Source organism: Zootoca vivipara, chromosome 16 (assembly GCF_963506605.1).
Source record: "Zootoca vivipara chromosome 16, rZooViv1.1, whole genome shotgun sequence".
Taxonomy (NCBI): domain Eukaryota; kingdom Metazoa; phylum Chordata; class Lepidosauria; order Squamata; family Lacertidae; genus Zootoca; species Zootoca vivipara.
This window is the reverse complement of record NC_083291.1, coordinates 8594084-8606511: the sequence shown is the minus strand read 5'-3', so window position 1 is coordinate 8606511 and position 12428 is coordinate 8594084. Positions and strand designations below refer to the sequence as shown.

Below are 12428 nucleotides of genomic sequence, written 5' to 3'. Positions count from 1 at the left end.
TATAATGCAAAGACAGTTACAATTTATTTGATTCACCAGAAGCAGGGATTGCATTAGCAACCTTCTAGAGTGAAACAGGTAAATATTCCGTGGTAAATGAAAAGAACAAGCACCTGAAAATACTAAGAAAAACAAAGATGTATAAAAAGTTGGAAAGTACTGAAATGTCATTTTGTTTCTTAATCAAAAATTTTTTTGAAATGAAACCATGTGAACTCTCAAGGCCATGTTCACCTTTTGCTTTCTAGGCATACCAGGGAGCGATTATATAAATGCTAACTACATAGACGGCTACAGAAAACAGAATGCCTACATAGCAACACAAGGAGCCCTTCCTGAAACTTTTGGAGATTTCTGGAGAATGATCTGGGAACAAAGAGGAGCAACAGTTGTCATGATGACCAAACTGGAAGAGAGGTCCAGGGTAAGACAACTTGATATTTCTTCATATTCATATTTGGCTAACCTTTCATGAATAGTTTATCCATAAAACTGACTTTCAAATGTGATGGGGGTCCAAAATGTCTATAATAGTTTCTTCATTCATTTCAGCTCCTTTGTTTGAGCTGTGCTGCATGAAAAGACGTCCAAACTACAGAAATTGCTCTTTGTCTTTAATGCACAATCTTTTCTCCTTTACTCCACACCTTGGTATATATGGAAATCTTCAGGGATACTACCTTGAATGTCTCCAAAACTTCTGTTTATTTCACTGGGTTATGTGTGTGAGAAAGAGATTAAATATGTACATTAAAGTCTTGGAGCTTTTGTATTTGCGATATCAATCCATCATGCCATTGATCTTTAAATGCAAAGTGCATGCTATTTTACTTTTTTTGCATTTTGAGTCCAGCTCACACAGCCCTGTTCATGTGATAGCACTTTCCAGTTTTCCTAGTGATAAACTGCAGGTTTCGTTGACATGGCTGGTGTGATACCGTTATCACGTTTCAAAGAGCCTATCGGTCTTTGTTATCACATTGCCTTATTACCTTACACAGGGAGGCAGGCTGGGATGTGATGTGAAAAGACAATCTGTGATAACGGATCTGGGTTGCTGACTTACCGTAACACAAGCACTTGAGATCTACAATGAGAAAACTGTTAAATGCCGTCTTCAGAACCAATTGCATTAACCAAATGCATTTAAAAGTACTGTGCTATTCCAGGTTTTCTTAATGATTTGTCCCTTATTAAAAACCTTACGTGGATACATTTAGCAATCTCAAGCCCATAGCCATTACAGTACACTGAAAATATTATTGCTTGCCTGAGTATTCAACCTGTATTAATATTATTACTTACAAATATATGTTGATAATGAGCATCCCAGTGTACAATTTTCCCCCATCAGCCTACTCTGTATTTTATCTCGGTGCAGCAGGCTTTATCTCGGCTTTCAGTGGACCTCAATGTAGAAGGATGTTTTGCCTCTTTCTCATTATCTGCTAATAATAATAATAATAATAATAATAATAATAATAATAATAATAATAAAGTTAACTTCTAAATAGTATTCTGTGCTAGTACCAGTGTGAGGGAACAAACACTCCTTTGCAGAAGACTTTGTTACTTAAATGCCCACAGTTTATCATAACACTGCAGGCCACAGCTAGGCTATTCACATAAACATGTTTTGCAATAACCAAATGAAATTTTGCTCAGTCCACTTATTAATTGCTTTTTGCAATTTCTAGTTAACTCTGCTGTCTGTTTTATTATTCTCTCAAAAGTGCCGGTCAGAATAATAATGCTCTTACCATATAGTTTTATTTGATGCTGTGAATCTTGCAGTTGCACTAGAACCTATAGATTGCAACCTATATCTTTCATTTAAGGTGGGGTTTTTTAGTGGTTAGTAAATCTAGGAATTTAACCCATGCTACCGGTATCTGATCAGCAGCAGCCCATATGTTTAAACCACCGTGGCCTATTTCAGAGCAGTTTCCTGCAAGGGCAGTAAAAGCTACGGCTCTTTCCTGATTTCCCTGAAGGCAGGACTCCATAGGTTGTGATCCAGCAAGCAAAATGCAGCCCATCATGGTCTCCAGAAATATGTGGTTCCCCCCCCCTGCATGACTAGGACTGCAAAATCAAGGGCACTGCAAGCTATAATTATGACTGGTGGGGTGCATTCAACTTGATTGGCACAAATTGTGCAGGCCTGCTAAGTACCTGTTTTGGTGAGTGAACCGTAGGAACCTTGTAAGTAAGCGTCTACTTAGGCAGGCAGAGGCATCTCACTGCTTGCCCTGAAAAAGGTTGAATCACCTTGTCCATTCCTGGATCCAGCACAGATTCAATTGCTAAAATAGCCAGGCTAGCTTCCTGTTGTGTTAATGGTCCTCTAAGTATGGGCCATTAAGGTGGCACTGTGCCAGATGGCAAACAGATAATCTCCCCTCTCTCAGCTCACTGGTAGTTAGAAAGACAAAGGCCAGAGTCAGGAGAGGGGTGTGTAAGCTGGAAGCAAAGCTGCAGGCTGGAGCCTGTAAGACAAAGCCATCCCTGATTTCTGCAGGAATCCAAGGCAAGCAAGACCCTCTTGATGTGAGCCCCTCCATCCTAAACTCAGGTTGGATATGCGTAAACAAACCATATATCTTGAAGACACCGCAGGCTCCGCTGTCCCTCATTCCAATGAAAACAAACTCTGGGTTTAAGCCCGGAACCCTGAAATGTCACTTGCAGCAATATAATGCCTGTGCAGTTTGTGACTGAACACAACCGCTAACCATACATTGTGGTCCACCAGGGTTCAACAGATGCCCTGTTTTTATTGCCTGGCAGGATAAAGAAATACAGGGAGAGGTGGCAAACATAGCTGGTGAGCTGTGTTCAGCTTTCTGGGTCTAAGATTGTGGGGGATTGGTAACGAGGATACAATAACATTTATTGCACTTTTAATACCATAAAGCAGATTAATGTAGCCCAAATGAGATGAAAATACACTGCAGTATTATTTTTTTTAAAAAAACAGCTGAGATACCAGTTGTGTTGTTATTCTTTGGTTTCTGTATTTTATGGTGCTTGTGAGACGAAGAGCAAGAGAGTGAATAATTTTTCCTCCTGTGCTGTGGCAGACTTGATAATTATTTTATCTGGAAGGCAAGAGCCTTCTGCTGTGGGACCTCATCTCCTTCCTACCTTCCATCCTATTTTTGTTTACTTGCTTTCCTGTTGCTTAGTCCTGCAGCTGTGCTTTAGCTTTCTAACCTGCTCTGCATAGATAAAGGGATTTTTTTCTTTTTCTTTTTAAGGGGTGGGAGGGAAGCACCAACAGAAAGAAACTTACTTGGTTCATTAGCATGTGTTAGATGTCTGACTAACCCCAGCTTTGAGAACTTACATATTCAACAGCTGAGTACATTGAATGAAGATGTTACAGTGAATTAGTTATTCATTTGTTTGCCTTGGGGGAAGCTGCAGGGCAAAGGAGCTCTTTCATTTATAACCCTTCACACTTTATTGTTTTCACTTTAAATGTCATCTCCCGAATCTCACCTGACCTAATCCAGACCTCAGAGAAAGTCAGTCCTATTACTTTGTCATCACCCACATAATATATATCAAAAAGGATTATGCACACTCTGGTGCATGGAAGAATGTTGATAACATATTTATTACATGCATGAGTTTCGTTTGTATGAAACGAAAGGAAAATCTTAAGCGGTGGAAACCAGAGATTAGAAATAGCAGCTGGCAGTTACAGACAGGAATACATAAAGCAATTCAAAGCATTAATATTATATATATATATATATATATATATATATATATATATATATATATATATGACTTGTGGTAGGATTCATTTCTACAGAATTTCCATATGTAGTCTTACATCCTTTTTTGGTTCATTTCTTTCAACTTGCAAACCCGTTGTGGTTTCAGATTGTTTCCCTGCTGCATTATTTAGACAATCTAAAATTTAAATTGCTCTGGGCAGCCAGCGGAGGGTGGAGAGAGTTTGGAATAAAGCTAAGATGTGGTTCTTCAAAAATAGCATTTTTGTTGTCCACTAAATAAATTGTTTTGAGGAAGACATGTCATGGCTTTGTAACTAGAAGATTATTGGCTTTCAACAGAGTTATTCTGTTCTAGACTCTCTTTTTTTAATGTGGCAAAGGCTTTATTAATATATATTCTCAATTACAGTCGTTCACCAAGTTTTCTTATGCCATTGATACTGTGCTTAAAGCCAAACTCCTTGATCCAGTTGGGAGCAAGGCTCAAAGGATCAGGCTTCTGACATCATATCTGGCCTGGATAAGGTATTGAACGTTCTGATCTCCAGGAGCAGAAATGTGAGGCTGGTCCTCTTTACCCTACCCTGCTAGTCCTTTCCCACCAACCAGCTGATTGGTGGGATTCTAGCTTATTGTATTCAGCTGTGTACATGCAGCCCTGGCTGGGGCAGACATGGTTCTGTTGGATTAGAACACGCGTCCCCAAACTGCGGCCCTCCAGATGTTTTGGCCTACAAATCCCATGATCCCTAGCTAACGACCAGTGGTCGGGGAACATGGGAATTGTAGTCCAAAACATCTGGAGGGCCGAAGTTTGGGGATGCCTGGATTAGAATCTTCAAATGCAAAATCCTTTCTTGAATCAGAAGCAAACATGTGCCAATATCTCCTTCGGTGACAAGGAGTAGTCTTAAGCTCCTACATAGAATAGAAACCGTTTATTAATTGAAGCCGGTTATTGCATATCACAGCAGAAAACACATTGCCGTAGATCCAGGGCTGGTTGCATGGTTTTGTCAGTCTTCAGAAATCAAGGGGTCCCTAGGTTAAGGTTACCAGATTTTCCCTCCCAATGAATCCAGGGACACTTTTCAACTTTTTGTATGGGGACTGAGTTGTAAATCCAGGAAACAGGGACGTCTGGTAACCTTACCCAAGGCCCTCTCCCATCCCCATCACAGCCCCTTCCTGTCCACCATCCTATCTTTGCCAAAGGGGTCGGAACCCGATACGCTCGCCATCTTTTCAGCCCAGGTGGTGGCAGTGGTGCTAAAAGAAACACGAAAAAAGATGCTAACCCCCTGCAAATACTCCTACCCTCAGGAATGGAAGATTACTCAAAGGTCCCTGTGATGCCATAGAACTTGTTCTGTGTTCTTCTTTTTCCTATGGAATGGGTGCCTGAAAGCAACGGAGCCTGACAGAGTTGCTCTTTTTGATCTTGACAGTGCTTACAAAGACAGGCTTTTTGAATATCGCCATACCGACAACAAAAATCCGTAACATGTAGACCAGGAAGTAGCCTTGTGCTAGCTCAGTTTTCCTTATTTCTTTGAACAGCTGACTGTAAATTCCTCAACCTCAGCTGTCGTTTACCACAAACTGGCTTACTTATTTATTTAACCAAATGTATGCACTGCAGAGACATCACCTGCTGACAAAGGTCCGTATAGTTAAAGCTATGGTTTTCCCAGTAGTGATGTATGGAAGTGAGAGCTGGACCATAAAGAAGGCTGATCGCCGAAGAATTGATGCCTTTGAACTATGGTGCTGGAGGAGACTCTTGAGAGTCCCATGGACTGCAAGAAGATCAAACCTATCCATTCTGAAGGAAATCAGCCCTGAGTGCTCAGTGGAAGGACAGATCCTGAAGCTGAGGCTCCAATACCTTGGCCACCTCATGAGAAGAGAAGACTCCCTGGAAAAGACCCTGATGTTGGGAAAAATTGAGGGCACAAGGAGAAGGGGACGACAGAGGACGAGATGGTTGGACAGTGTTCTCGAAGCTACGAACATGAGTCTGACCAAACTGTGGGAGGCAGTGGAAGACAGGAGTGCCTGGCGTGCTCTGGTCCATGGGGTCACGAAGAGTCAGACACGACTAAACGACAACAACAAATGCACTGCTTATACCCAAAAAAAGACCTCTGAGTGGTTTGTGAAGGACAAGCTAAAATAGTAATTAAAAATACAGGTCAATGCAAACATGTTAACATGTTTAAAAATAATATTAAAAAATACCAGCAATTTTAAAAAGCAACTATTTAACAGTGAAATCATGTGCGAGAATTGCACATTCAAAAAGCATGCCTGGGTAGGCATGCCAAAACAAAGAAGGTTTTAGCAGGCACCGGACACAATACAGCGAAGGAGTTTTTGAAACTCCTTTCCGTTCCAAAAGTAGTTTGTCATGTGACATCAGGTACTGTTGGGAATTTATGATTAAATGGGAATTTATGGGGTTTTTTTCCTTTACATTCTCATTGATGGAAATAGGTACCAGCTAGAAGACGAAACTAGAGGACATGCATTCTGGGTGGGCTCTTACTGTTCAAGTCATAGGAAATGCTGCCCAGATATGGAATTGCAAACTACCCAGAGAGTTAGAATATTGAAAACTAATTATCTTAACTCATTGTTCATGTAACTTTCAAAGCAACCATTATTTGAAGTGTCTTTTAGATTCCTCCCAAGTTGTTATTATTTCTTTCACTGGTATTTTTTTCCTATTTTCATTGTGGGAATGCTGCCTTTCATTTGTGACTTTGCCCAAATCAAAGAATGCTTTAAAATCAAAATTCTATTACAAGTATCATTTCAAGAAATTCAGACCGCATCACTGAATCATAGAATTGTAGAGTTGGAAGGGGCCATGAGGGTCATCTAGTCCAACCCCCTGCAATGCAGGAATATTTTGTCCAATGAGGGGCTTGAACTGAAATTAAGAGCCTCATGCTGTACCAACTGAGCTATCCCAGGCAGCAATGAGGCAAGTTGATCATTTGGCACTGTGCATGAATGCCATTACAAACAGCAGCAAAATTATTGCTGTGCAGCCCAGTTGGCAGTCAAGATGGTGCAATTGTTTTTAGCCTGACACCTGCCTTGTGCTGCTGTTACGCTAAATAATTCTGTAGGTTAATTTTCTACTCCCATTTATGTACTGGTAGGACAATCATGCCATTAATTAATAAGCATGCACAGAAAAGTCTGTCAAGCAGAATCTTCAAAATAAATGCCATGCTAAATGCCAAATATGTCAGCACAAATTAAAACTACAGGGTGGGAGATCAGTATTTTACCCTTACAAAATTGGCAGGGCTTCTGAAGCAGGTTCACAGTTTGAAAATACACTCAAGCAGTTCTCGAAGGGAGGAAAGAGCATCTTAGTCCCCATACTGCTCGGGGGCTCTCCAAGGTGCTGAAGAAAAGAAACCAAGTAAAGCCTCACTTATTCCTTACTAACCAACAAGAGTTGTTTTGGATGTTCTTAAGCGAGACTAGACCTTTTTATCACAAAATTTTCTCTCTACACTTCACTATCAAGTATCACATTCATATATGTGTGTGTGTAGCGCCCAGGTGGCACTGTGGGTTAAACCACAGAGCCTAGGGCTTGCTGATCAGAAGGTCGGCGGTTCAAATCCCTGCAACGGGGTTGCTCAGTCCCAGCTCCTGCCCACCTAGCAGTTCGAAAGGACATCAAAGTACAAGTAGATAAATAGGGACCGCTCCGGCGGGAAGGTAAACGGCGTTTCCGTGCGCTGCTCTGGTTCGCCAGAAGCAGCTTTGTCATGCTGGCCACATGACCCGGAAGCTGACTGCGGACAAACACCCGATCCCTCGGCCTATAATTTTTTCACACCTGTGATTTGTTGGAGTGTGCAGGTTCATGAATATTACTTGGTAATAGATTTTTAAACTCACCAGGTTTGAAATGGTGCCCGCCTACAGCTTTCATTTCAGCCAGTGGACTGTGTCATTTCTGCATTTGGAAGCATACAGGAGTCTTCTATTATGTCTTGCATAAAAAGGAGACTGCACCTTCTTTTTATACAAGACTGCACCTTTTAGCCTTTCATGCTTTGCAACCTTTGACCTCCGCTTCACAGCTGCCTTGTTAAAACAATCTGTTCTTGCTCTAGCGTAGTTGATACTGCTTCTAGCTGAATTTCAAAGGATGTTATTAAGCAGTGCTTCTGGATTATCTGCCCTATTGTCTTTTTAAATGAGGTGGTGAAACTTCCTACCAATGGTACACAGCCAAGGCACCCAGTCCTCCCACTGAGGCCATAACGTCTAAGGCTCTTTCAGCACAGTCTTATTTCTTCCACCAGCAACCAGCTACTCAGAACACTTCTCAGATCTTTCTTATCTTTAAAATGTGCCTGTTTGTTCCTGGGCTGTAGCCCTTTGGAAACAAAAATACTAAGTAATAATGCTAACTTCAGTCTGTCCTAATACCAGATGGCTGGAGGATTTCCTTTGGAGCTCAAGAACAAAATTTGACTCCAAATTTGGTTGGTTGGCGCCCATCCGTCTCAGGAGACAATGGAAAAGTGCACCTTCTGCCGTGAAGTCAAACCGTTGGGGAGTTGCAGTGCCTGCTGTGGCTGTAGAGACCAATATGAGAGAGACATGTTTTGTTGCAGCTGGGGCAGATGAAAGCATCTTGTTGTGTTGATGCCGTTGTACCATGGCACTTCTTTCTACGCGCCTCCCAGTGGTCAAAACTATTTACAAAATCAGTAGTTTTGAGATAGATATGTGTAAATTGAAACCCACAAATCCAACATATCAGCCATGTAATGTGACCCACTATGGTTATTACTAAATTCCTGGGTTTTCCTGTTACCAGAAAGCAGTCGTCAGGTAATTCTCAGAGTTGCCTACAGTAAAATAATAAAAGCATAAATTTAAAAAGAATTAATAATGAAGAAACAAACAAGATATAGCAGAGCAGTAAAATAAGATAGAACACCAGCATACAGTCTTAAATAATTACAAAGCCCGGGCAGATAGAGGAAGTCATGCCCAGCTATTTCCCTTCTTTGCCTTCATTTACACCTCTGGCTTAAGATTTTGGTTTGTATGTTTTCTGGGTGCCCGTCCCCGTCCCCCCCAGATATCTGAGAAAAAAAGGACAGAAAATAGCATCTCTTTTTCTGGAACTGGAGAAAAGCAGGTCCCTTGAAGATCAGTTCCATCTCAGTGGAAAAACATGCAGCCCTCTTGTCATATTATTGAAGAATTCCTCGTTTTTACTGTACATACATGCCAAGCTGAGGATGAGAGAGGTGGAACAGGAAGCAGTTTCTTTTATCAGACAACATAGTTTCGTGAATCCTCTTCCTGACTCAATCTATTTTGTAGCTGTGCTGATGCACACCATCTGGCCCACCGAGTTGCACACATCAAGCATTACTGATGACGCTACTTTTCTGTGAAACACCCCCTATAAAATCTGCAGCATAAAGGCTCAAGGTCCCATTGTCCCATTCGGCATGCTGAGTGCTCAGGAAGCTTGTTTATATTGTGTTCCCCAAGTGCACCATCATCTCGTCGTCCTTCTGGATGATCTGGATCATTTCCACAGCAACTAGACCACATGCTGTTGGGGTGTCTCCTATCCCAACATAGTAATATTCTTGTCAGCCTGTTTTCATTAGTTTTCAGCTGTGAGCAACGTGATTCATGCTATTTAAAAAGTGAACATATTTCTGCCTAAAATGCTTTTTGCAGGTGAAATGTGATCAGTATTGGCCGAGCAGAGGAACCGAAACATATGGACTGATCCAGGTGACCTTGTTGGACACTGTAGAATTGGCAACATACTGTGTTAGAACATTTGCACTTTACAAGGTAATTCTTTGTTGTGTATGCATCAGATATTTTTTGGTGGCGAGAGAGGGTCATGGTTGTTTATAACAATATAACTGGATTACATGGGACCATACAGTCTAGTTCCTTGCAACAGAAAGATTCCCTAGAATTAAATGCTCACCCAGTTTCCTATCTAAAGCCTGCAGAGTGCTGTGGAAGGGGGGACCATAACATTACTAGCCATTATCAAACATCTTTACAACTATAAAACATTTATTGACATTCAACCCATATCAGAACTCTGAAATCTTTTACTCGTTGTCCTTCTTCCCTCCATGGCCCTAGTAAACAGTTCCTCTTCCTTTTAATTATTTGAATATTTGTTTTCTAATCTAATTTACAGCCAGTTCCTTTAGTTTAAGTCAGCGGTTTTCAACCAGTGTGCCGTAGCACCCTGGGGTGCCTTGAATGATGGTCAGGCATGCTGCGGGCAACACTGGCCTCTGTCCCTCTTTTCTTCCCTTGCTCCTCTGATGCCCTCTCATGTCTCTGCCTCCTAAAGGCTTGCACAGCTGTTTGTTGCAGTATCCCTGGCTACAAGCTCAGCAGGCAAATGGGGCCTCTGGGGCTGGCCAGGGTATGTAGGCTGCCAGTAGCTGAGGCAGCCTCAGAGTAAGCAAGCAAGCGGGCGAGGGAGCCCAGCCACCCAGTGCGGCAACCCTTGCTCTTGGGAATGGACAGAGAAGTCCCAGGCCCCTGTGGGGCAGTGGGAGGAGGCACCTCTCTTTGGGGTGGGGGGGCAGCTCAGAGACAAGGGACGGTAGCAGTGGCTGCCCAGAGGACTCCCAAGGAGAGGGGAGAGGAAGCTGAGGGAACACTGCACAAGGGAAGGTGTTTGAAAAAGGGTGAGAGGCTGCCAGTTGTGCAGGCAAGGGATGACATAACTGGGCTCCTGAGCCCCACAGGGCTGCCGCAGAAAGAATGTAGTTGGCCAAGGGAGTCGTGGACTCAAAAAGGTTGAAAAACTCTGGCTTAAGTAATGCATTCTCAGTGTTGGGCTGGCTATGCAATAGCTCCCATCCTGCTTAGCTGCAGTAGTACTGGTAGTGAATAGCAGTGCTTTCCAGCACCATCACTGAGAAGTTTGTTACTGTGATAAATCCAATACAGGTTCACTATTAAATACGTGCCACGGTTCTAGAGTAGCCACAGACTCAGCTTGCGAGATATTATCATATTCTGCCTTTAAATGGAATTTTATTTAAGACTCATGGTGATGTGGCAAATATGCCTTTGCTCCATTCTGGAGCACTGTTGTGACAATGGTCAGTCATTCCAACCAACATTCTTCTCTGGCAGAACGGATCAAGTGAGAAGAGAGAAGTGAGGCAGTTTCAGTTCACTGCCTGGCCTGACCATGGAGTTCCAGAACACCCAACACCATTCCTAGCTTTCTTACGACGAGTGAAAACCTGTAATCCTCCGGATGCTGGGCCAATGCTTGTTCACTGCAGGTAAGTGCAGGCTTCGCTGTAACAAACGCTTGCAAGTGACAGGTTAATGCCATAAGCCAATGGCTCATAATTTGGCATCCCACATATTGCACATAGCATTTCATTTGCATTTCTCCCATTCGCTGGGAGTTCTGATTAACTGAATACATGATGGTTGTAGTCTAAACAGGCATGGAACTAGCCCCACAAGCTGAAAAGGAGCTCTAGAACACAGTGGTAGTTGTTTCCGAGCAATAGCTACATGGTGAACTATTTTGAAAGCTTGAAATTGTGTTTATGCAAATGGGGCTTGTTTGAAGGAAAATGTACCAAAAAATGCAAGTAGGCTACCTCAAGATAGCATATATTCCTGGGAGGTGCGCTTAGAACATGGGTAGGCAAACTAAGCCCCAGGGGCCAGATCCGGCCCAGTCGCCTTCTAAATCTGGCCCACCGACGGTCCAGGAATCAGTGTGTTTTTATATGCACCTCTGGGGGTTTTGTGTGGCATAGGAATTCGTTCACCCCCCCCTCAAAAAAAATAGTCTGGCCCCTCACAAGGTCTAAAGGACAGTGGACCGGCCCCCTGCTGAAAAAGTTTGCTGACCCCTGACTTGGAACTATGGATACAGAATCCACCCAAGCAGAATTTCCATATACATGCTCAAGTATATTTGTAATCCTTCTTATAGGGACCTCCCAAGTGTGGTTTACTTGCTTGCATGCTTCCCCCAATTCCAGTTTGCCAGTTTCAGGGGCATTCTTGAGCTCTCATGAGTCCAGCACCATAAGTGCATAGAGGCTCCCCTCATACTAGCTATAATATTATGTGATAATATTTATTGGGAACATTTATGGGAAAGACAGTGTGTGCCTGGACCTTGCGATCGCTAGCATTTTGCTCAACATACAGCTCAAGTAGCTGAATCTCCGAAGGCAGAAGAACCCAATTGTTCAAAACATTGGATACCCACCAAGTTGGAAAGATATACCCGAAAAGTACGAAACTGCATCTGTTCTGGTGATCTTGCAAATCCATTGATTTTGTTTGTGAAAGGAAGTTTCTTATTACCTATTTATATATGCTACAAGTAATTTCAATTTATATCCCTGATTTGTTTTACCTGAAATGTGAGGCAATCGGATAAGCAATTTTGAACAATTCTAAATACAGTGGAACCTCGGTTTATGAACACCTCGGTTTATGAATTTTCGGTTTATGAACACCGCGGACCCATCTGGAACGGATTAATTCACTTTCCATTACTTTTAATGGGAAAGTTCGCTTCAGTTTATGAATGCTTCAGTTTATGAACAGACTTCCGGAACCAATTTACACCCATGTTTCAGTTTATGAACGCTT

General features: G+C 42.3%; 1 protein-coding gene across 4 annotated transcripts in view; it reads left to right on the top strand.

Moving 5' to 3' along the window:
• Window positions 1-12428, top strand: part of PTPRD (protein tyrosine phosphatase receptor type D) — a 376490-nt gene that overhangs the window by 318509 nt on the left and 45553 nt on the right. For all 4 annotated transcript variants that reach the window (XM_035140530.2, XM_060268732.1, XM_035140525.2 and 1 more), the window contains 3 exons: window positions 249-424; window positions 9492-9611; window positions 10932-11086. In XM_035140530.2, coding sequence (XP_034996421.2) covers window positions 249-424; window positions 9492-9611; window positions 10932-11086 — 451 coding nt within the window. The remainder of the gene's footprint in view (window positions 1-248; window positions 425-9491; window positions 9612-10931; window positions 11087-12428) is intronic.